General features: G+C 41.2%; 4 protein-coding genes across 12 annotated transcripts in view; 1 reads left to right on the top strand and 3 right to left on the bottom strand.

The window, feature by feature from the left end:
* The window catches only part of ccser2b (coiled-coil serine-rich protein 2b), a 113,272-nt gene extending 103,781 nt beyond the window's left edge, over window positions 1-9,491 (bottom strand). For all 4 annotated transcript variants that reach the window (XM_020453500.2, XM_020453501.2, XM_031799420.1 and 1 more), the window contains exon 1: window positions 8,266-9,491. The gene's annotated coding sequence lies outside the window, so the exon portion shown is untranslated. The remainder of the gene's footprint in view (window positions 1-8,265) is intronic.
* Window positions 9,492-9,499: 8 nt separating this feature from the next.
* si:ch211-207i20.2 (C2H2-type zinc finger protein) lies at window positions 9,500-14,322 on the bottom strand. The gene is made up of 5 exons (XM_020453499.2): window positions 13,926-14,322; window positions 12,483-12,660; window positions 12,303-12,361; window positions 11,990-12,092; window positions 9,500-11,857 (listed from the first exon to the last, which is right to left on the bottom strand). Exons 1-5 carry the CDS (start codon window positions 14,115-14,117, stop codon window positions 10,809-10,811), a joined length of 1,581 nt encoding a protein of 526 aa, XP_020309088.1. The 5' UTR covers window positions 14,118-14,322; the 3' UTR covers window positions 9,500-10,808.
* On the top strand, window positions 14,318-17,015 carry dnajc9 (DnaJ (Hsp40) homolog, subfamily C, member 9). 3 transcript variants are annotated; one of them, XM_020453496.2, is made up of 6 exons: window positions 14,318-14,702; window positions 15,138-15,329; window positions 15,467-15,607; window positions 15,821-16,075; window positions 16,225-16,308; window positions 16,425-17,015. In XM_020453496.2, exons 2-6 carry the CDS (start codon window positions 15,156-15,158, stop codon window positions 16,533-16,535), a joined length of 765 nt encoding a protein of 254 aa, XP_020309085.1. In that variant the 5' UTR covers window positions 14,318-14,702; window positions 15,138-15,155; the 3' UTR covers window positions 16,536-17,015. The 3 variants fall into 3 exon arrangements, with proteins under 3 accessions (XP_020309085.1, XP_020309086.1, XP_020309087.1); XM_020453497.2 differs by having other exon boundaries at window positions 14,338-14,627; XM_020453498.2 differs by having other exon boundaries at window positions 14,354-14,488.
* An 89-nt stretch (window positions 17,016-17,104) lies between these two features.
* nudt13 (nudix (nucleoside diphosphate linked moiety X)-type motif 13) lies at window positions 17,105-20,888 on the bottom strand. 4 transcript variants are annotated; one of them, XR_004204476.1, is made up of 9 exons: window positions 20,782-20,882; window positions 20,129-20,278; window positions 19,874-20,016; window positions 19,514-19,641; window positions 19,256-19,362; window positions 19,025-19,150; window positions 18,758-18,869; window positions 18,392-18,546; window positions 17,105-17,818 (listed from the first exon to the last, which is right to left on the bottom strand). XR_004204476.1 is itself a non-coding variant. In XM_020453493.2 (9 exons), exons 2-9 carry the CDS (start codon window positions 20,206-20,208, stop codon window positions 17,627-17,629), a joined length of 1,023 nt encoding a protein of 340 aa, XP_020309082.1. In that variant the 5' UTR covers window positions 20,209-20,278; window positions 20,782-20,888; the 3' UTR covers window positions 17,105-17,626. The 4 variants fall into 4 exon arrangements, 3 of the variants coding, with proteins under 3 accessions (XP_020309082.1, XP_020309083.1, XP_031655282.1); XM_020453493.2 differs by having other exon boundaries at window positions 19,534-19,641; window positions 20,782-20,888; XM_020453494.2 differs by having other exon boundaries at window positions 19,534-19,641; window positions 20,129-20,226; window positions 20,782-20,888.
* Window positions 20,889-24,098: the final 3,210 nt, after the last annotated feature.

Here is a 24,098-nt window from a genome sequence, read left to right as displayed (position 1 = left end):
ATATGGTCGAATCCGGAAACTATCATCTCGAAAACAAGACATTTATTCGTTCAGTGAAATACGGAACCGTTCCGTATTTTATCCAACGGGTGGCATCCATAAGTCTAAATATTCCTGTTACATTGCACAACCTTCAATGTTATGTCCTAAATTCTGGCAAGTTAGGCGGCCCAAACTGTTGCATATACACTGACTCTGCGTGCAATGAACGCAAGAGAAGTGACACAATTTCACCTGGTTAATATTGCCTGCTAACCTGGATTTCTTTTAGCAAAATATGCAGGTTTAAAAATATATATTTCTGTGTATTGATTTTAAGAAAGACATTGATGTTTATGGTTAGGTACACATTGGAGCAAGACAGTCCTTTTTCGCAAATACGCACCGCATCGATTATATTCAACGCAGGACACACTAGTAATATCAACCATGTGTAGTTAACTAGGGATTATGATTGATTGATTGTTTTTTACAAGATAAGTTTAATGCCAACTTATGTTGGCTTCTTACTGCATTCGCGTAACAGTCAGTCTCCTCGTGGAGTGCAATGTAATCAGGTGGTTAGAGCGTTGGACTAGTTAATTGTAAGGTGGCAAGATTGAATCCCTGAGCTGACAAGGTAAAAATCTGTCATTATATATATATATAATATAATATATAAATATATTATATATATATATATATTATAAATATAATATATAAAATATATATATATATTATATATATATATATATATATATATATATATATATATAAATATATATATATATATATATATATATATATATATATATATATATATATATATATAATATATATATATATATATATATATATAATATATATATATATATATATTAAAAAAAAAAAATTATCGGCCAAATCGGTGTCCAAAAATACAGATTTCCGATTGTTATGAGAACTTGAAAATCGGCCCTAATTAAATCGGCCATTCCGATTAATCGGTCGACCTCTAGTAAGAACTGACAAATCTGGTGCAGTCCATGAGGAGGAGATGCACTGCAGTACTTAATGCAGCTGGTGGCCACACCAGATACTGACTGTTACTTTTGATTTTGACCCACCTTTGTTCAGGGATACATTATTCCATGTCTGTGGAACTTGTTCAGTTTGTCTCAGTTGTTGAATTCAGTTATGTTCATACAAATATTTAGTCTACCATTTTTTTACGCTGCTGCTACTCTGTTTATCATATATGCATAGTCACTTTAACTACACATCCATGTTCATACTACCTCAATTGGGCCACCCAACCAGTGCTCCCGCACATTGGCTAACCGGACTATCTGCATTGTGTCCCGCCACCCACCAACCCCTCTTTTACGCTACTGCTACTCTCTGTTCATCATATATGCATAGTCACTTTAACCACATCTACATGTACATACTACCTCAATCAGCCTGACTAACCGATGTCTGTATGTAGCCTCGCTACTTTTATAGACTCGCTACTGTATATAGCCTGTCTTTTTACTGTTGTTTTAATTCTTTACCTACTTATTGTTTACCGAATACCTTTTTTGCACTATTGGTTAGAGCCTGTAAGTAAGCATTTCACTGTAAGGTCTACACCGGTTGTATTCGGCGCATTCGGCGTGACTTTTGATCAATTATATATTTTTGTATCTGTAATTCAATAAGAGCAGGAAACACTGATGGGGTTCCAATCAATGCTTCGGTTCATTAGTCTGCTTACAGTGGAAATGAGGCTATAATGTGAATCTTTCACGTCTGAATTCTCTAGGCTGTCTTGCCGATTAAAAACTCAACCTCAACAACACTGGTTAGGCTAGTTAAAGAGAAGCAATACCTTGTCTTTCCTTTTTCCTTTCGCCCCAGTTCAGCGACGTTGGTCTGACTTTAAAGGTTATGAATGATGGATGTATTGTCCCAGTCAGACTCCCCAGTAGGCCAGTCTGTTATCTGGGAGAATGGGCACCCAGCACGAGACTGAGGAAAACATGTGCTTTCATTTTAATGATGGAGCTTGTCTGTCTGTCTGGAGCTGGGCCCCACCCAGCCTGAGCAGAAATGGACAGGGAGAGGTGTCTAACTAGTCAGGCTGACAGGATCACAAGTAGTGGGTTGGAAGGATGCAGAGCAAGGCTACCTACGGACCTGCCCTGATGCATTAGGGGTCTACACACATAGGCCTACGCGTTTATGTCGTGTCCATCCAAGCAGACCGATGTACACCCATTCTGCATACCCTCTCTGTCACCACCCCACCCTACATCCTTTGGAGGAAGAGAGAACATTTATCATGCTCTAATTCACACGTCTGTGATGCTACTGTAACAGAAGTCCCCTGCCTTAGAAGGCCCATGAACCTTGTATAATTTGTAACATCTTTTTTGCAACAATATAACGGTCAGTTAAATACAACAAGCGCAGGATCACGTTACATCCTCATCTATTGATCAATAGCAACATTAAACAGCAACAGAAAGAAAGAATTGATCCACTCATTGACCTGCGCATGTTGCCTGCAGTCACAGGCAGTGGGCCAATTAAGTCCTCAAGTAGTAGGACTCCAGTTGTGTGCACCATGAAATAAAACGTTCAACAACTTGAGTGAGATACGGCTAAGCCCTTGTTGCGTAACATGGTATGTTTATTGTGTCTGAGAAAAAGGTCATTGTCCCATGAAAAAGTAATCGTTTCGTTTCCTCTGAAGTCAAAGCACACTAACGGAAGTAACCCGAGCTACTGTGTTCTGCACTACCACGTGCTGGTCGTAAGTTATGCACTCACATCCCATGTCACAAATTAGATGAGTAGGCTACAGTAAGCGGTCATGTGGTTCAAGCAGAATTACAAAACAGTGCAGAGAGAAGAAGAGTAGAGTGATGGTTTAGGAGAATCCTTTTCTACCACAGAGGCACTTGCTTATGATCAAATCCATCACCTCCTGTCCACACTTTCTTCCCTTCTCTCCTCCGTCCTGTGAGAAGAGGGGAGTACACTGCTATTCTTAGCAAAGGACACAGGACGCCTTGAGACAGGCAGTCCTGTGGCACCCTCGGCGGAGTGGAAAACAACCGGATGCATCCTGTTTTCAGGGAAGATGGAAAGAGCCTGTGACACGACTCGTCAAGCAACTTTTACGGGATTGGTTGAACAGTGCAGAAGAGAACCTCCCCCGACAGTTCTTTTTCTCTCGTCAGGACCAGAAGGAAAGAAACGCCGCTCAGGCATTTGTTAGTCATACTGCGTTAGGTTACTCCTGCTATGTTAGGTTAGTCCTGTGCTGAATCTGAATGTTCCGTACACTCCACAGTAAATTGATCCCAGAATCCCTAATGCTAGTTCATGCTCCATATCACCTCAAAGGAGTAACATGTTAATAATACTATGAAGGATTTACCCTAAATAGCCACTGAGACAGAAAAGGTATGTATGTTCCGCTCAGGAGAGAGGAAGAGGGGGAGAGGAAGAGGAGGGGGGGTAGGCTACATCAGTGCCACCCTTTCAGATGGTCTGTGTTTGTCTGTCTCTCCTCCATCTTCCCTTCAACACAATGGAACAGAACACAAGGTTGACTAAGAAAATAAATACAGAACCTTACAGGTCATAGAGAATTCCCATGAATGATCACTATTAGCATCACACTACACTCACCCCAGCACCTACTTAAACTTAGTTTACACAATCTGTATTGCCATACTCTTCCATAGCGCCATACTAATGGGTAGACGCTACCCACAAAACCAAACCATTGCCCTTCCTCAATAGCAGCATAGCTGCCCGTGCCCTAAAAAAAAAAAACACATGACAATGCGCTCATCAGTGCTCACACAACACAAGGTTCCAGTGCACCAGCTGGGAAACCAAACAGAAGACAACTAAAGACAGAGTTTCAGAGAGCTCAGTTGCAGGTTCATGAACCCTCAAATAGGCTTGGGCGGTATATACTATATCCCGGGCAATTTGGAAATAACCACAGGATGGTTTGTCAATACCATTGAGACTATTTCTTTGAAGTTTTTCAATAAATTGTAATATCTGTAGCTAATTTTTAAGGACATACCTGCAGTGGACTTGTGCAATACGTTAAGAGATCAAGCAGATCCCCGTTCTTCATTTCATCGGTCACATTATTTTACATTATGAAGCTTACTGTAGTTCCCCAGAAATGTTGAGCCAGTCGCATTTCAAATTGAAAGTCAGTGTTTTTTTGCTTCAATAGAGTGATCAGGGACGTGCAACTATAGTTTTCCTTCACAGAAAATACATTAGTGCAACAAATTCAGCAGAAAATAGCTTCATTTTCATCAGTGACAACAGAAGTACAACGGTGTATGGCTGACAGCCACAAGAGTAAATGAGCTTAAAATAAAATACAATTATTTTTTTGCTAAATAAATTATGTTTATCAGAGAAATAATGTAGCCAGCTACATTCCCTAATGTTTAGCTTAAAGTTAATCATTATTTTCTCTGGTAAAATGAAGGCTGGCTACACCAAGAAAAGTGCCAGAGAAAAGTAGCTACACATCAGTCAGAGAGCTATCTGCTGATAGAATGCCTGTTTGGAGAAGTGCAACTGAAGCACAAAATTAGTCTGATGCCGAGCAGAAATTACAATAAGGATATTAGATCTGCATTTAAACAACACAGCAAGATATTTCTTACACGCCTTTTATCATGTGTGCGTTAATGCGACCCTTAAGGTTCATAGTGTGTTCGCTTTCTGCCGTGTTTGAGAAGTCAGCACTTTGGATGAGTTATTTGTACAGCTGCCACTGCTGGATTTCCTTGCGTTTTTTTCTCCTCTCGGTTCTTGGCCTGTCTGCTCCTCCCAACCTCTTCTCCGAGCAGAGCAGGCAGGCCCGTTGCCCTAGCGACTCCAGACTCCACACAGACACAGCATGTACACATGCTGCTCCAGAGCCAGTACTGTTCTTCCATCAGACAGCTTGTCTCAAAACGTTGTTAATTTGCATAATGTCTCTTTGCCTGTAAATGCCCAAACTCAGCAAAAATCACATTCCGTAGCTCCTACCTATATAAATGCAGCATGTAAAGTGTTGGTCATGAGCTGAAATAAAATATCCCAGAATTGTTCCATACGCACAAAAAGCATATTTCTCTCAAATTGTGCACAAATGTGTTTACATCCGTTAGTGAACATTTCTCCTTTGCCAAGATAATCCATCCACCTGACAGGTGTTGCATATCAAGAAGCGTATTAAACAGCATGATTATTACACAGGTGCATCTTGTGCTGGGGGACAATAAAAGGCCACTCTAAAATATGCAGTTTTGTCACAACACAATGCCACAGATGTCTCATGTTGAGGGAGCGTACAATTGGCATGCTGACTGCAAGAATGTCCACCAGAGCTGTTGTCAGAGAATGTAATGTTTATTTCTCTACCATAAGCCACCTCCAACATCATATTACAGAATTTGGCAGTACATCCAACCGGCTTCACAACCACAGACCACGTAGAACCACACCAGCCCAGGACCTCCAAGTTATTCTTCTTCACCTGCGGGATCGTCTGAAACCAGCCACCCGGACAGCTGATGAAACTGAGGAGTATTTCTGTCAGTAATAAAGCCCTTTTGTGGGGAAAAACTCATTCTGGTTGGGTGGCCTGGCTCCCAAATGGATGGGCCTATGCCCTCCCAGGTCCACCAATGGCTGCACCCCTGCCCAGTCATGTGAAATTCATAGATTAGGGCTTAATTGATTTCAATTGACTGATTTCCTTATATGAACGGTAACTCAGTAAAACCGTTGACATTTTTGCATGTTGTATTTATATTTGAGATGGATTGCCTGTCTTTGCAATTACTTATGGCAATTCACTATTACTTGTGCTAATTTTGTTAGCATTCTGATCATAAACACCCAATGGGCTTTTTTTGCGTCTTTTTGGAGCCCCCTTGTGTACTAAGCCTGTAAAACCGTAAATCCCGATATGTGAGAAGGACTGTATGACGATACCGCCAAACCCTACCCTCAAAACAGAAACACAGTCTAAAAGCTGACTTCATCTCTGACTCTACCGGATAATGAGGCAACAAGGCATATTGTGTGTGTGTGTGTTACTATGTCATCAGATGGTGACTCAACCTGTGAAATTCATACCTCAGATAACAAACATGCAGGTCCAACAAAGTTCAAGAGAATGAATGGACCCTGGCCTGTGAGTGTTTTGTAAAATATGCCAACAGGCTACATCTTCTTCCCATGCTCCCACTGATAAGAACATGGGCCTAAATGTCTTCCTTTTGCTTCAGAGCCTGAGACAGACGGTGTTAACAAGAACAGCAAACACAAACCATTTCTTATCAGCCTGGCAACTTTGAATCACTGGCCAAACTGCTGAGGGGGCATTTATTTTCTATTTCTTTTCTCCATTTCCTCTGATGAAGGGCTCACAGCTGGATAGGTAATATGCCAGACTGTTTCTCAGGACAGACAGACTGTCCTACCTGACTCCAGCAGGCCACACAGGTTTGGCAGCGGACAGAGACTGCCACACCCCAGCAGGTACAGAGGCCCGGGCCATTAATTATCTATGGATAGAAGATAGGCTGGGCTGTCACACAGGGAAGAGCTAGGAGGAGAGGTGGAGCGGATGAGAGACAGAATGGGGCGTGTCCAGGCCAGTGGGCCAGGAGTGAAGATAGGCAACCTTAGTGTTCTTATTCCCCTGCTCCAGGGCCTCACGTTGCCATTCTTTAACCAAACTGCACATCCACTGTATCAGGCCCGTGTCCACTCTCTCAACTCTAGTGGGACATCATAAAGTAGGATGAGCAGGAACACTGGTTCATTATTTATCATCTTGTTAACAATCACAGTGGCAATTTAATCCCTTCCTCAGAGAGATTAAAGAGACCCCAGAGAGAGCTCAGAGGTCAGGGTCTTATGCATGAGGGTGAAACGCTATAGAATGTTCACATAAAAATAGCCCTTATGTTGAACATACTTTCTTCTTTGTCATGGAGAGTAAGCAGGCACTCATGTGAGCTCTAGCTCTAATACATTAGCCTACATATTATCTGTCTGCACCATTCTAAACCCTTCTGAACACAACCCCAATATCGAAACATTCTAGATACAGCTCAACCTTAGAGGATAGGAAATGTGTGGCTATATTATTTAACAGCTAGGACGGCATTTTATTTGTGCAAATTTTTCTTACTTTTTAACTCTGCATTGTTGGGTAAGGGTTTGTAAGAAAGCATTTCATGGTAAAGTCTACACCTGTTGTATTTGGCACATGCAACAAATAATACTTGTTTATTATATAGCTGACTGTAAAGAGCGAATGTAAATCATAAACAAGCAAATGACAAGCATGCTTGTCAGAAACACTGACATAATAACATGGTAGTTACGTTGTAATAACATTGAGCAAAAACCTGAGTCACAAAATGTTCAGCATACCTAACATTGACTGACAATATCCACTAACAACTTAGGATACAGTAACCAAACAAGGACAGGCTTGACTGATAATTGTTCTCTGCGTCAGTGCATGCAGAAATCCCTGGCTTGTACTCTGTGGCTCACTGACCCCCATAACCTCATGCAAGGCCTTCTGCCTCTGTAATGGTTACTTTTATTACAAGCTAGAGAAAGAGTGTAGGTTACCACTGGGAATCAGGGTTCCCTGTGTTTTTTCTTTACAATTATGGAGCCAAATCAATACCTTAAATCCAACATAAGCTGCCTAGACCCTGACACATGGAAGGTTATTTTAAAAGAAATGGCTTTTGTTCATCTCATTCACTCATGTGCAGTGCGGCTGTCCTCCAATGACCACCACACGAACAACTGAATCCATCACAGTTGACAACTTGCTAAAGACTCTGTGGGGTCTTTTATAATGACAAGGCCAAAACATGACACTTCAATAAATCCGTTTTTACAAGTTGCAGTTGGACTCACTTCCAATTGAAGTATGCATGGAATGCTGTTTCAGAGAGTAATTTGTAGCAGTAAAACAAGGGATTATTTACCTCTGGGCCAATTTGACTGGAGCATCCAAGCAGCAAGGCAAGTAAGGGACAAACACTTGTCTGTGTCTGATGCTCATTTAGAAGTTGAAATGTTATAACATGCTTAACAGTATCTCTGACACATAGTAGTGTAAGTTAGGCATACCAATATACTGTTGCTGTCTCTTAGCTGCTGCAACAGGCCTGAGAAGGGATTGTTAATGTAATGACAAGACAGTAGTACTTCCACTGACACACATAGGCGGCTCAAACTCGGACTTACCTATTGAAACAGATGATGATGCATTAACATGCACGACCGCAAATTCCCGAATTGACGACTGAATCGGCTGGTTTGATTGAATACCAAGTGCAGGTCCAATTGCTAACGTTGGCTAGTAAGCTAGCTAGCAAATTCAAGCAAGCAGTAGCCTGGCTAGCTAGCTAGTTACCTCAAAAAAAAAATTCAGTTAAATGACCTTACAAACACTGCTTGATATGAAAGCACCATATTGATGACTGAGCAAGTCAAATCCAAAACATTATGGCTAGTTGTCAAGTAAGATTAACACCTTTCCCTGAAGCAGATGTTTTTATTTTCTTCAGCCAGGCGTATGTCTATGTATGGTCCACCAAAGCATCAAGGTTTTGTCATCGCCTCTCTCCTACTGGTCATTTGTTCATTCAAATTTCTTGTCAAATATTCATTGTCCGAAAAAAACGCTTGTTTCGCTTGTTCAGTAGCTAGCTAGTGTTGCTAAGCTCGCCGCTGTCAAGTGCTCTCAGTTGCTCTGCTCACTGGACTCGACTCTCGCTGAATCATCCACAACCACATGCGCACTGCCACTGATCTCCTAAACCTGTCCCTAGACAAAAACAGTTAGCATTGATACATTGTGGGAGGAAACAAATCTGACTAGGAAGATTTTTAACTAAACCAAGATAGACCACAGCCTGTCGTGTCAAATTGGAACAAATTAGTCATAGTGGGCAGAACAAACAGGGAGGTGGGCAGAGCCAAGCACGAGCTAGCGAGATCCTATTGGTGTGTTCTAGCAAGAATTTGCATATTTCCGTTAGGGAACGCCGACTCTGTGATTCGAATGTGTGTAATAACTAAATTCGCCTTTTCACTCATAAACAACGCTATTTTTTAAAACATATTTTGCAAAGGGTAATTTCGACAAAAATTAGTTCACTCTGTACAGAACATATTTTAGTTTTGCAAACAGAAAACTGTATTGACATCAAACGTTTAATCGATGAGAAAATGTGCAGAAAATCCATCTCGTTCCAATTTCTCCCACTGGGCTGGTAGTGAGAGGAAACGCCAAGCGGATGCTTCACATTTATACATCCGGTGAAATGCAATATAATAATTTTTTGGAAGCAATAAAGGATTTATTATTCGAACGTGTCAAATATCCAGCTTTGCAACAGCCCAGACTAATGTCTAGGTTAACAGTGTTATCACATACTTAAATAATTAAAAAAAATAGGGAAAAAGAAAATATGAAAACCAACCAAAATCCATTTTAATCATCAAAATGAGCCTCAAAAAGTTCTGCAACTGCAAATGTCAACTTTTCAACTGAGTTTACCATTCATTCATCAAATGTCATTAGCTGTGATTTGGACAGCAATAACGCAACATAGTATGGTTGCCATTTGAATGTGAATCCATAACTGAAACACAGTTCACACAGGTGAAATGCCAAACATTGCAGCAATGCATGTCATTATTGATTATATTACTGTAATTTAATGTGATATTTTTTTAACCAATTTGTTCCCTCCCACTACATACGTGTTGATTTGTCTCATTTACATCAAAGTATAGAAAATAATAAAGGCTATAAATAGTCTGTAGAAAACAAACCTAAAAAGGCCCAATGCAGACTTTTTTTTATATCAATATCAAATCATTTCTGGGCAACAATTAAGTGCCTTACTACAATAGATTTTCAATAAAATTGACAAATTGCTATTAGAAAAAAAAAGTTACTCAAGAAATAATTTTGCTAGGAGTTGTCTGAGTGAGGGGAAAACTGAAAACTAGCTGTTATTGGCAGAGAGGTTTGGAATACTTTGTTATTGGTCTATTAACCAATATACCCCATGTTGATGTCACCATGGAAAGCACAAAACTCCCACACATGCAAAATTGCTGATTAGATGGTCATGTGTAGATTGTATTTTCAACCAGCAACTATCAGGAAATAATGCAGAATTATTATTTTTTTCATCAGCTATTGTGATATAAACACAGGAACATTTTATTTAGCCTGCACTGGGTCTTTAAGAAACAAGTACATGTGGTAAACAAATTAAATCTGACTGATGTTGTGGAAGTACAGGCTAGTCAGCTGAGCGGTTCTGTTATAATACAAAACCTACATCTTTTTCATAGCCCAACCTCCAGATTCAGTTTTACAGGCTTTTTCCAAATAATATCAATGCATCCCTGGCTGCAGAATGTTAGCTATATGCTTATTTAAGCTAAATAACTGATCTTATAAAAGTTGCATGATTATGTACAGTATACACTAACATTACATTATTCAACATAGGCATATTTGGTTTCTGCGTTTCACTAGTTTACTTTTCCTAATTGCTTAAATGGGAACAAAAACACCTAGCTCCTGACAGCAAATCCTATTTCATAAAAAACAACAAACAAAAAAAAAAAAAATTTGCCCAGGCTAAAATCAAGTTGAAGGGGGTTCCCCTAGCGATTAACGTGCCAGTCTTCAAGGCTCTCTTTAACAGCAACGCAAACGACAACAAAAGCCTCTCCAAGATTGAAACCGTTTGCCCATCACTATGTTAGGTTGAGGCATAAACACATTTGTGCATCTTAAGATTCCGTTTGTCTGAATACCTCTTCCCACATTTATCACAGATGTACTGTTTCCCTCCTGCGTGGACATGCCTCTTGTGTGTTCGGAGATGACTGCCCTGACTGAAGGTCTTTCCACAGATTTCACAGCTGTACGGCTTCTCTCCTGTATGGATTCTCTGGTGCAACTTCAGACTGTTGGCGTTGTTGAATCTTTTCTCGCAGAAGCTACACTGGAAAGGTCTCTCGTTAGAGTGGGTGCGTCCGTGAGACATGAGACTACTCTGCTGACTGAAGGTCTTGCCGCATTCTGTGCAGATATATGGCCTCTCTCCAGTGTGGATGCGCTTGTGTATTTTAAGATTAACCGATTGACGGAATGTCTTGCCACACAAGTCACAACTAAATGGCCTGACGCCTGTATGAATACGCTGGTGGTTCTTCAGATTGACAGCGTGACGGAAACTCTTCTCACACTGAATACACTTGAAGGGCTTTTGTCCAGTGTGAATGAGTTGATGGGTCTTCAGTGTTACAGCGCGTGTGAAGCCTTTCCCGCACAGTAAACAGGTGAAGATTTTCTCTCCCGTGTGAATTTGCTGGTGTCTAGACAGATTCTGAGCCAGGTTGAAGCTCTTGCCACACACAGTGCAGCTGTAAGGCTTTTCGCCCGTGTGGATTATCGAATGGGTCTTGAGGTGCGCCTGCTTGCCGAAGCATTTCCCACACACGCCACATATGAAGGGCTTCTCACCAGTGTGGGTGCGGATGTGATCATTACAACTCTGTTTGTGGGCAAATGCTTTGTTGCAGAACATGCACACAAATGGTTTCTCGCCAGTGTGAAGTCGCTGGTGGGATTTGAGGTTACTCTGCGTGGAGAAACTTTTCCCACACTCGGTGCAAATGAAGAGCTTCTTTTGGGCAAACAAAGTCTCCAATAGGATGTCTGTGGGGTTCACCAGGGGACCATCGCTAATCATACCATACTGGTGCTCTGAAGAAGAGTTCCCTGCAAAAGCATCATCGGCAGCTCCTGTAAGACATGCATAAAACATGTCCGTGAACAAAATATCCATGAAAAAATATAATCTCAGGTGGCAGTTAATACTATGATATGGGCTGATCTTATGCACTGTCAAGACACAAGTACTTGCTTTATACTTACTCTCTGCAATGGCCCCCAGGTCTATTTGCCCATGCTCGTCTTTGACAGAAACAGCCAAGACAAGGGGAGATTCTGGTGTGTCCAATTCCTCCACATCTGCAGACTACCAGCACAAACAGATTGATTAGGTGTGAAAATGTGGAGCATAACTGGATCATATTATAGAAATGGCACAGAATGGACACAGACTAAACATTTAATGGTTTGCCTATTGAAACCAGCCAAAGTGTTTGCAGAAACTATTACATGTGATAAATACAATTTCATTTGATAACAATTCCATGACTCTTGAAGCAATCTGCAAACAGCTTACCTCCATTGAAATAGTTTGCGCCGCAGATGTACCACTTCCGCCATAAGAATGTTCCTCCGCTGCACCAATGAAAGAGAAGTGAGGCATAAATAGGTAGTTCTTCTTCTTCAGGTGAAGCTAGTACTTTTTAGTTCTTCTTGTAGTGCAACAGATAAAGAAATAAAAACATCTGTTACTTACCCATTCCTCCAACTGACAGAATATTCAAGATGCTCGCTTGTGGTTTGGCTTTTTTCCCTCTATGGCCTTTGAAGGACTTGGATTCAAAGTCCATCAAAAACTTTGTTTCATCCACAATTTTCATTATTTTACCCAATGCCTCATTGCCCAGTACCTCCATGATTGTGGCAAAGTCTGTCTGTAAATGAAAGAGATTATTTTATTTTATTTCACCTTTATTTAACCAGGTAGGCTAGTTGAGAACAAGTTCTCATTTGCAACTGCGACCTGGCCAAGATAAAGCGTAGCAATTCGACACATACAACAACACAGAGTTATACATGGCATAAACAAAACATACAGTCAATAATACAGTAGAACAAAAGAAAACAAAAAGTCTATATACAGGGAATGCAAATGAGTTAAGTTAAGGAAATAAATAGGCCATGGTGGTAAAGTAATTACAATATAGCAATTAAACACTGGAATGGTAGATCGGCAGAAGATGAGTGTGCAGGTAGAGATACTGGGGTGCAATGAGCTAAATAAATAAATACCAGTATGGGGATGAGGTAGGTAGATAGATGGGCTGTTTACAGATGGGCTATGTACAGGTGCAGTGATCTGTAAGCTGCTCTGACAACTAGTGCTTAAAGCTAGTGAGGGAGATGTGACTCTCCAGCTTCAGAGATTTTTGTAATTCGTTCCAGTCATGGGCAGCAGAGAACTGGAAGGAAAGACGACCAAAGGAGGAATTGGCTTTGGGGGTGACCAGTGAGATATACCTGCTGGAGCGCGTGCTGCTATGGTGACCAGTGAGCTGAGATACGGCGGTGCTTTACCTAGCAGAGACTTGTAGATAACCTGTAGCCAGTATGAAGCGAGGGCCAACCAACGAGAGCGTACAGGTCGCAATGGTGGGTAGTGTATGGGGCTTTGGTGACAAAACGGATGGCACTGTGATAGACTGCATCCAGTTTGTTGAGTAGAGTGTTGGAGGCTATTTTATAGATGACCACACCGAAGTCGAGGATCGGTAGGATGATCAGTTTTACGAGGGTATGTTTGGCAGCATGAGTGAAGGATGCTTTGTTGCGATATAGGAAGCCGATTCTAGATTTAATTTGGGATTGGAGATGCTTAATGCGAGTCTAGAAGGATAGTTTACAGTCTAACCAGACACCCAGGTATTTGTAGTTGTCCACGTATTCTAAGTCAGAGCCGTCCAGAGTAGTGATGCTGTAGTGATTAGCAATGTATTGTTTCAAAACATACCATGAATAGATTGAGGGTGGCTATTGTATTCATGCATGCCCCTTTCCATGGTATCTGCCACCTGTAACTGTTAATAAACATGATGTCCTATTGGACAACTGATCTGTGTTAAGGGGAAAGCTAGCTAGCTTGCTTCAGTATCCTAGCCAGCTGCTAGGCCTTTCCTCTCTCTCACTCATGGTGACTTACCATCTTATTCTGACTCTCCGTCTGCACTTTTGCCGATAATTCTTCATCCTCGCTATGCCCCTGGGTCAGTTCCAGGCTGAACACGAAAACAGAACTGTCCTCTACAAGTTTACCCAGTTCGGCCACCGCCGCGTGAACAAGGGTCTCCATGACAGAGGCCAACTGGGTCTGCAACGCGATGAAATTTGACATTCTGTTTGTTGGTGTTTATCACGAACTTAGCTAATTGACCACTCTTTTAGATTAGCATTTATGAAATATTAAGATAATACCACATACAGGTGAAGCTAGTACATCAATATATTTGATTAATTAGGAGTACAGAGACTCTTTTTTTGTGAATGTGCTCACACGGAAGTATTTTGTGAACTCCAAACTTCTAGTTCCGGTTTAGAAGTGAGTTGAGTTTATTAAAGAGACAGCTACTATATTTTGAAAGCTACAAAGTTGTACATTACCTTATTCAAACACACTGTAGTGTGATTATTTTGTTTATTTAATATTTGACCTTCCAGGAAACCCCATACGTTTATTTACTTTGGCATTTAAACATTGGGCATCTGGTAATCAAGGGCATTGAGAATCTTTGAAGAGGCTGTTTCGAAAACCTGTGGGGCGATCATATGAATTATACGATGACGCAAATACCGCGCCAAATTTTGTAGAGAGCTGCTTGCTTGTTGACAATTGGGAGCTAGAAAGGTACCTAGCTTGCTATCCAAAAGAGACGGACACAATCACAATAATAACCTGTCATTCACTCCAGTCAAAGGACGCGTGAGTTGGGAGACATTCTTATTTTTGTTGGCATGTCCAGTCGGAATAGCTAGTTCCACAATTTCTGTAGGTAGAGGCCGGTGCCAGGTCCAGTGTCTGAGATATTTACGTTAGCTAGCTAGCATCAGCTGCTCGCTAAGTAGCGCAATCTAGCTAGCTAGTTAACGTTGAGCGACAAGCTATATTATTGAAATTGACAGTCATGTTATTGACGATTTTGTGTGGTTGTAGCTCCGACTTTGTGCGTTTGGTTATTGTTTTGTGGAAGTGAATTTGAGATAGACGCTACTGTCTGGGCAGAAAGAGAGCCAGAAAGAGTCACGTTAAGGGGGATAGCGTAACGTTCGTTGGCTAGTTACATTATCTATATCACGGCCAGTTAATTCCTCACACATTGTTTACATTTTATGTTGCATTTTTCTTTATTTGTCCTAGTTGCTAGGTGAAGCAGACATGGGTTTACTGGATCAATGTGAGGAGCTGTTCAAGACGTCAAACCTTTATGATGTAATCGGTGTCACAAATGATGCATCGGAGGCAGAGGTTCGACGGGGTTATTATAAAGTCTCACTACAAGTCCACCCTGACAGATCACCAGGTGACGGGCAAGCCACTGCCAAGTTCCAGGTAGGCAAGACAACACTTACATTCAAAAAATAATGTGTGAACGTTTGTTTACCTTTAAAACCATGGTTGATATATTGGGAGGAGCAGGTGTCCGATGATCAGTTTCTGTCCTGTTTGATATCTTGATGTGTTACTAGACTCTAGGGAAGGTGTATGCAGTCTTGAGTGACAAAGACCAAAGGGCCATTTACGACGAGCAGGGCATAGTAGACGAGGAGTCCGACTCACTTGACCAAGATCGTAACTGGGAAGAATATTGGAGAACAATGTTTCCTAAGGTAGGACTTCAAGTTAAGCATTTTTTCCCCCAGTGCAAGTTACAAATGGATACATTCAGTGCCTAGTGAAAGTCTTCACATCCGCCTTGCACAGTTTTCACATTCTGCAGCCTTAAATTAAAATCTCAGCTACAATGAATTAACACTGTACATTCAGAAAGTCCCAGGCCTGGACATGATCAGTTATGTCAAGACTGTGCATTCTCTTTGCAGATCACACTTCAAGATATCCTGAACTTTGAGAAGTCCTACAAGGACTCTGAGGAAGAAAAGCATGATCTGATGCGGGTCTATGAGGAGCACAAGGGCGACATGGACATGATCATGGAGAACGTGCTGTGTGCCACCCAGGAGGACGAGCCACGGATCAGAGCCGTCCTCCAGTGCGCCATCGACTCCAAGGTACTGCTGGCTCACAAGGCTTTCACCAACGAGAGTGCTAAGAAGAAAAGCAGCCGCAAACGCAAGGTGTGTGAACTAATCCACCACTCTATATATATATTCCTCAGTGCATTTTGAGTTTGTTTTATCTCATGCTCTTATCACAGAGACATAGCTAACTGATACAGGTGAACATCAGTATGCAGCTGTCAATGTTTGTGTCATTGTGTTTCCAGGCCGATAAAGAGCGTAAAGAGGCAGAGGAGATGCAGAAAGAGATGGGCCTGAACAGCGAGGACAGCCTGGTGGCCATGATCAAGGTGAGACAGTTAGTTGACCAACGTGGTACAACGTAACTGTAAAACCATTACTGACCTTTTTTCGAAGCTGCCGTTGGTTATGTATCTCTTATCCCCCTCCTTTTCTTTTATTTCAGAAAAATCAGAAGTCAAAAGAGGCAGGCTTTAACAATTTTATGGATAACCTGGAGGCAAAGTACTGCAAGAAAAGACCAAGCTCCTCCTCAGGAAGGAAGGGAAAGAAGTGACTTTTTTTCTAACTCACCTCTGCGCTGTTGCTAACAGTCATCTGTTTTCATTATATGTTATGATTAAAAGTTGATCCTGTGCAAAGACAGTTCTTGAGACCACTCTGTCATAGTGAAAGATGATATTCTGTTCATAAGTCAGTTAAGACCTAAACATGGTCCGATGATTTGAGTGGCAGGGGATGTGCCTATATATATGGGGGGGGGGGGGTGTCACTATGAAAGAACTCATATGTATATTTCCAAAGATTTAAGAATAAAAAATATTAAAAAATGATTTACTTGGTAACGGAAAGTCTTATCATACTAGCTTCTGTAACCAGTGGCCTAGATGGTTATGTAGCAACAACACATTATCAAGACATTGTGATGTAATGTTGCCGATTGGTTTTATGTATAGCCCTTAAGGATTCGTTTATTTTTCACATTGCACTTAAATGTATTTGGTTTTTAAGTCAAAAAATAAAAGAGTCCAAAACATTCAGTCTCTCTTGGTGGCAACAGCAGGCTTAAAATATGTATGTTTAGGCTTTATGGTTTTATTCAGTTAGTTTCTGTACATACACCAATCAGGCTTAAAAAAACATTAGGTTTTATTAATTGAGTTATCTGTACATACAAGTATGATATTATTACAGTACTGATACACTTATTACAACCATTCACTTTGTAAATCATTTTGAGAATCATTGCAATACTGTGGAGGTAGTTACTGTATTTAAACAAAATCAACAGTTTAAACTTCATAAAGGCCTAGTGATCACACAATTAAATGTATGCAAAAATGTCCTTTACATAGTGTGTATATATATATATATATACACACTAACAAAAAATGTTAGCTATAAGCCAAGCCCTTTGATGGTATTACAGTATCTCTTGAAACACAATGTCCTGGTCAAACACTTTTTTCCTCAAGTGAGATGAATTTCCTGTCAGTTCCCCCCATGTCTGCTCTTGACCTGTATGTTTCATTCCCGTCTGTATGTATTACCAAGCACTTAAACAGTACAGTGTTCCTGCCTGGTCTTCTAAAATCATCTGTGTGGTGTATTTGCAGCTTTGATGCTCTCTGTTGTCCACCAATCTTGCTATGATTTGAGGTGTTGTTGATTTGCCCATTCCTGGATCAACCGGTTAGCTATGGCGTAGTTTGGTGGGACCCAGAACACAGTAGGCTCTCCTTTGTTGTTCCGTGGTGGTGCCTTGATCGTCAGCGCCTCTTGGACTTCCTCTAGGCTGAACCACCGTGCATCCTCTAACTCCACCTTATCCACACTGACCTGTTAGGCAAAGCAGTTCAGATCAGCAACGTACAATTAATTCAGTTTTCAACTTATTTTATTTATTTCAATGTACACTGTATTGACATGGAAAATATTTTCTAAAATATTTATTACAAGTATAATCTCAAAGTCTCCTTAAAAATAAAAAGAACTAAAAACAATTGAACAAAACAAATGTGATCTGGCAGTTATTGGACACTAAATGTACAACAATGGATAAACAGGGTTGGATTACCGACCTGCTTTTATGTTTGAGTAACTGAAATAGCATATGAACCCTGCATTAACCATTACAAAATATGTAGAATTGCAGAACATTTGCTTTAAAACTGCAACACTTTATCTCTGGCCCATGGCAAAATGTGTAGAATTGCAGGAAATTAGCTTTAGAACTGCAAAATATTATCTCTGCCACCCAGAAATAGGCCAAAAAATGTTTGGACCTAGGCCCCAGATTTGGTTAGTCCAGGCCTGTGGAGAAGGCTTCGTCTAGATGTATTGCTCACACTCAAGCCAAATGAATGTATGAACACAGAGAAAGTTAGAATAGTGAGGCAGCCATTGACTGACGTGTGTCTTGTCTGGGTTGACGGTGGCGTGACAGGCCACCATGAAGGAGCTCTGTGGGAAGGGCCAGTGCTGAGAGCCTGAGTACTGGATAGACTCTACCTCCAGCCCCACCTCCTCAGCTATCTCCCTGCAGAGTGCCTCCTCCATGGTCTCACCTGTTGACACATTCAGGAACCTATACCAGTGCTTATGCCAACAGTAATATATTAGTCTTAACAAGTACAGTTATGGATAAGTGAGTTACATCTCTCAGGCTGTTTACATCTGGGTAGCATATTAGGACTGGATGTAACCTATGTAATAGACATGTTATAAATAGTCAATACACATGCCTTATTGATTTGAAATGTGCGGCATGAGACTCACCAATGTCACAGAAGCCTGCCAGTGCACTGTACATCCCCCGTGGAAAGGTGGACTGCCTCCCCAGCAAACACCGTTTCCCATCAGACACCAGTACGATCACCACCGGAGACATCTGTAGAAAAACAAAAGACACAACAGAACTACTTTTCACCCAGCTTGGGGAAATGTACTAACTACTCTATTTCATGATGAAAATCCAATGTGATATGAGAGCTGTTAAATAGCTGATTGACCTTTTATATTTGCTAGATAAGCCCCGTTTCTTACCTTAGGGTAATAAGTGATCCCACTGCTGTGACACAAACGCTGACTGCCAGACTGGTTCCTTTGGGTGGGCTGCCCAGTGGAGCTGCAGAAGCCATTGGTCTGGTGCCAGCGAAGGAGAGCCTGCCCCTGACGATCAAAGCATACACCCAGGTATTATAGCAAACACAGAGAGACACACGGTATAATACAATACCAGAAAAACACAGTGCAACACTAGACTCCAATACCCACTCTGGCTACAAGCGGTGCCTCAGACCCTCTCAGTAGGAAGAAGGCTTTCCTCAGGTCTACGAAGGTTCCTCTACACAGCTCCTCCACAGCAGCCTGCTCAATCGCCCCTACAGCACAGAGAGACAGTCGGTCAACCTGTCGTCTGACCCAAGAGACACAGAGGACAATGTACTGTAGGTGAAGAACGAGATGGATTGTTATTCCAGATGGGAAGTTGATGTACCAACTAACTGTATATTCCATGAAGTAATGTATTACATGTCTGGATGTTCTCGTACCAACATCAAAGGAGAACTGTGCTTCGTTCTGTTCAGTGCAGTTGATGAGAATGGATTCCTTCACCATCTCCTTGTCCTCTCCAAGCTTTTCCAGAATCTCTTCTACATCTGAGAGGAACAAATGTATTTCCATGACGTGCATACTACATGTTTGTGTTGGTATATACAAGTACATCTCTGTTGAAAGTTGTTCCTGTCAAGAAATGCCCATTTCTATTATGTCATTGCAATAATGTCACTCTAATTTAGTGGATTCTGAAGTGAGAGGGGGCTGTCCTTGTTATATACAGTTAGTCTCAATCCTAGCTTCAATGGCACTAATCATCTGGCCATACAATACCTTTGGTCTGGAGAGCTGGGAGCTGGTATATTCCACTGTCAGTCCGCCGCAATAGAGGAGCCAGTTTGTGATAGAGGAAAATATTCCCAGACTGCAATGCTGCTCGACACGCCTCATCCTCCTCCTTTATCTTATTCAAGTGCCTAAATCAGACATGCCATAACTTTAGCATGAATGTAATCCCATTCAACCGTTATCTAACTTGCAGTATGTTTATTAAATGGATGGGTATATCTGACAGTTAACTGAACTGACCTCATCCTGGACACATAGCTGGCGGAGGACCGTGAGACCATCCACTTCGGTCTGAAGAGAATCCTCAGTGGCTGGAGCATGTTTAGGGTCCCACAGATCTACATACAATGAGAACAATTGGTCCCAGGTGAGTTGTATTGTGTAGAACATCTGAAATAATGAACGCAATACAAATAAATATTACACGTAAACAAATTAAAAGGAATCAAGGTGAAACACAAAGTAGATGATAGTGGAAACTGTCTTTGTAGCGCTGTTCTGGCTTAACCAGGGGGCTGAGCTCTGGTTCCAACGGAGCAGAGCCTGCCAAAGAAGCCATATCGTGGTGAGTTCTAGTAAGAAACATTTCGTTTTAAACATAATTAAATAAATGCAGTGAAACCACATCTCAATCAATTTATGTACAAGTATATTATTGCAGTCATATTCTGTGCATTTGAGTGTTGTCCTTCACGTATATGTTCATGAACAATCGCATGTAGAGGACAGTGCACTCTGACAGTAGCCTACACGTTGTACCGACTCATTGGGACTTCAAAATGGAGGTTGTTTCGTAATGTCTACTATGTGCGGCACAAGTTCTTGCCAAACCATTCCTAGGCTAAACTAAACTGAAAACGTGATACCGTAAGACAAAATAAATCTATATTCACCTTGCTTGCAGTCCAAATCCTCAAACGAAAAAAATAGAAAGGGAAAACAACTTGCGTCAAGGCACAGAGACCAAACGTGTTAACAGACAGAGCGTGCAGCGACCTCTGCCACGGACAGAGGGTATATCTTCTCTGTAATAGTAGAGTCAAATATAATTTTCACTCATTCATCTGTAGTTGAGTTGTTTTTTATTGGAAAATGGCAATGGATAAGATTATTTTGTGTTGCAATAATTGACTATCAATTGATTGCATTTTATTGATGGAAAAGAAGATCAAATAACTAATCACTTCACTTTTTTCCCCCTTTCAATTGACATTCCAGTCTCTATTCACATTTTTCAATATGCTGTTATAGCTGGAGTTAGGCCTGGACTACAGTAGTATTCCTCACCTGCTTACCATTGACTGTATGATCCTTCCCAATTATATGGGTTTTCACCTGAGATAAGAATAATAATTTTAAAATGTTTTAAATAATAATATATAGAGTACCAGTCAAACGTTTTGACACACCTACTCATTCAAGGATTTTTCTTTATTTTTACTATTTTCAACATTGTATAATAATAGTGAAGACATCAAAACTATGAAATGACACATAGGGAATCATGTACTAACTAACAAAGTGTTAAACAAATCAAAAAATATTTTATATTCCTCAAAGTAGCCACCCTTTGCCTTGATGACAGCTTTGCACTCTTGGCATTCTCTCAACCAGCTTCACCTGGAATGCTTTTCCAACCGTCTTGAAGGAGTTCCCACATATGCTGACCACTTCTTGGCTGCTTTTCCTTCACTCTGCGGTCAGACTCATCCCAAACCATCTCAATTGGGTTGAGGTCGGGTGATTGTGGAGGCCAGGTCATCTAATGCAGCACTCCATCATGCTCCGTCTTGGTCAAATAGCCTTTACACAGCCTGGAGGTGTGTTGGGTCATTGTCCTGTTTAAAAACAATTGATAGTCCCACTAAGCGTAAACCAGATGGGATGGCGTATCGCTGCAGAATGCTGTGGTAGCCATGCTGGTTAAGTGTGCCTTGAATTCTAAATAAATCACAGACAGTGTCACCAGCACGGTACCCCCACACCTTCTCCTCCATGCTTCACAGTGGGAACCACACATGCAGAGATCATCCGTTCACCTACTCTGTGTCTCACAAAGACATGGCGGTTGGAACCAAAAATCTCATTAAACCAAAGGACAGATTTCCACCGGTCTAATGTCCATTGCTCATGTTCCTTGGCCCAAGCAAGTCTCTTATTAATATTAGTCCTTTAGTAGCCACCAGGCTGTCCTCGCTGTTTAGGCCCATTTTCTTCACACAGTCTCCTCTGAACAGTTGATGTTGAGATGTGTTACTTGAACTCTGTGAAGCATTTATTTGGGCTGCAATTTCTGAGGCTGGTAACTCTAACGAACTTATCCCCTGCAGCAGAGGTATCTCTGGGTCTTCCTTTCCTGTGGCTGTCCTCGTCAGAGCCAGTTTCATCATAGCGCTTGAGGGTTTTTGCGACTGCACTTTAAGAAACCTTCAAAGTTCTTGACCTGTTCCGTATTGACTGACCTTCATGTCTTAAAGTAATGATGGACTGTCATTTCTCTTTGCTTATTTCAGCTGTTATTGCCGTAACATGGGCTTGGTCTTTTATCAAATAGGGCTATCTTCTGTATATCACCCCTACCTTGTCACAACACCACTGATTGGCTCAAATGCATTAAGAATGAAAGAAATTCCACAAATGGACTTTTAACAAGGCACACCTATTAATTGAAATGCATTCCAGGTGACTACCTCATGAAGCTGGTTGAGAGAATGCCAAGAGTGTGCAAAGCTGTCATCAAGGCAAAGGGTGGCTACTTTGAAGAACCTCAAATATAAAATATATCTTGATTTGTTTAACACATTTTTAGTTACTACATGATTCCATATGTGTTATTTCATAGTTTTGATGTCTTCACTATTATTCTACAATGTAAAAAAATTGTAAAAATAAAGAAAAATACTGGAATGAATAGGTAAGTCCAAACTTTTGACTGGTACTGTATATACACTGTATATATACACTGAACAAAAATATAAACGCAACATGCAACAATATTAAAGATTTTACTGAGTTACAGTAAATTAAAGGAAATCAGTCAATTGAAATAAATTCATTAGGCCCTAATCTATGGATTTTACATTTACTGGAAATACAGATACATATGCATCTGTTGGTCACAGATACCTTAAAAAATAAGTATCTCTGATGGGCATGGATCAGAAAACCAGTCAGTGTCTTGTGTAACCACCATTTGCCACATGCAGCATGATATTTCTTCGCAAAGAGTTGATCGGGCTGTTGATTGTAGTCCCACTCCTCTTCAATGGCTGTGTGAATTTACTAGATATTGGCGGGAACTGTAACACGCTGTCATACACATCGATCCAGAGCATTCCAAACTTGCTCAATGGGTAACATGTCTGGCGAGTATGCAGGCCATGGAAGAACTGGGACATTTTCAGCTTCCAGGAATTGTGTACAGATCCTTGCAACATGGGGCTGTGCATCATCATGCTGAAACATGAAGTGATGGCGGCGGATGAATGGTATGACAATGACCCTCAGGATTTCCTCACAGTATCTCTGTGCATTCAAATTGCCATTGATAAAATGCAATTGTGTTCGTTGTCCGTAGCTTATGCCTGCCCATATCATAACCCAGCAGGTAGCCTAGTGGTTAGAGCATTGGGCCAGTAACCCGAAAGGTTGCTGGATTGAAATCCCCGAGCTGACAAGGTAAAAATCTGTCGTTCTGCCCCTGAACAAGGCAGTTAACCCACTGTTCCCCGGTAGGCTGTCATTTTTAAATAAGAATTTGTTCGTCACTGACTTGCCTAGTTAAATAAAGGTTAAATACATTTTAAAAATGAAAAACACTGCCACCATGGGGCACTCTGTTCACAACGTTGACATCGGAAAACCGCTCGCCCACATGACGCCATACACTCTGTCTGCCATCTGCCGGTACAGTTGAAACCGGGATTCATCTGTGAAGAGCACACTTCTCCAGCATGCCAGTAGCCATTGAAAGTGAGCATTTTCCCACTGAGGTCGGTTAAGATGCCGAACTGCAGTCAGGTCAAGACCCTGAGGAGGACGATGAGCAAGCAGATGAGCTTACCTGAGAGAGTTTCTGACAGTTTGTGCAGAAATTCTTCAATTGTGCAAACCAACAGTTTCATCAGCTGTCTAGGTGGCAGGTATCAGACAATACCACAGGTGAGGAAGCCAGGTGAGGTCCTGGGCTGGCATGGTACCACGTGGTCTG

Source organism: Oncorhynchus kisutch, linkage group LG20 (genome assembly GCF_002021735.2).
Source record: "Oncorhynchus kisutch isolate 150728-3 linkage group LG20, Okis_V2, whole genome shotgun sequence".
Classification (NCBI taxonomy): Eukaryota; Metazoa; Chordata; class Actinopteri; order Salmoniformes; family Salmonidae; genus Oncorhynchus; species Oncorhynchus kisutch.
This window is presented reverse-complemented; position numbering and strand designations above follow the sequence as displayed.

Excerpts from the sequence above, each read along its gene's own strand:
- si:ch211-207i20.2 (XM_020453499.2), bottom strand. The coding sequence starts at position 14,117 with ATGTCAAATTTCATCGCGTTGCAGACCCAGTTGGCCTCTGTCATGGAG. Across the intron at positions 12,661-13,925 it reads CGGAGAGTCAGAATAAGATG|ACAGACTTTGCCACAATCAT; the intron begins GTAAGTCACCAT and ends TTTCATTTACAG. Across the intron at positions 12,362-12,482 it reads TCTGTCAGTTGGAGGAATGG|CGGAGGAACATTCTTATGGC; the intron begins GTAAGTAACAGA and ends TCATTGGTGCAG.
- dnajc9 (XM_020453496.2), top strand. The coding sequence starts at position 15,156 with ATGGGTTTACTGGATCAATGTGAGGAGCTGTTCAAGACGTCAAACCTT. Across the intron at positions 15,330-15,466 it reads AAGCCACTGCCAAGTTCCAG|ACTCTAGGGAAGGTGTATGC; the intron begins GTAGGCAAGACA and ends ATGTGTTACTAG. Across the intron at positions 16,076-16,224 it reads AAAGCAGCCGCAAACGCAAG|GCCGATAAAGAGCGTAAAGA; the intron begins GTGTGTGAACTA and ends TTGTGTTTCCAG.
- nudt13 (XM_020453493.2), bottom strand. The coding sequence starts at position 20,208 with ATGCTCCAGCCACTGAGGATTCTCTTCAGACCGAAGTGGATGGTCTCA. Across the intron at positions 19,363-19,533 it reads ACAGTTCTCCTTTGATGTTG|GGGCGATTGAGCAGGCTGCT; the intron begins GTACGAGAACAT and ends TCTGTGCTGTAG. Across the intron at positions 17,819-18,391 it reads TCAACCCAGACAAGACACAC|GTCAGTGTGGATAAGGTGGA; the intron begins GTCAGTCAATGG and ends TTTGCCTAACAG.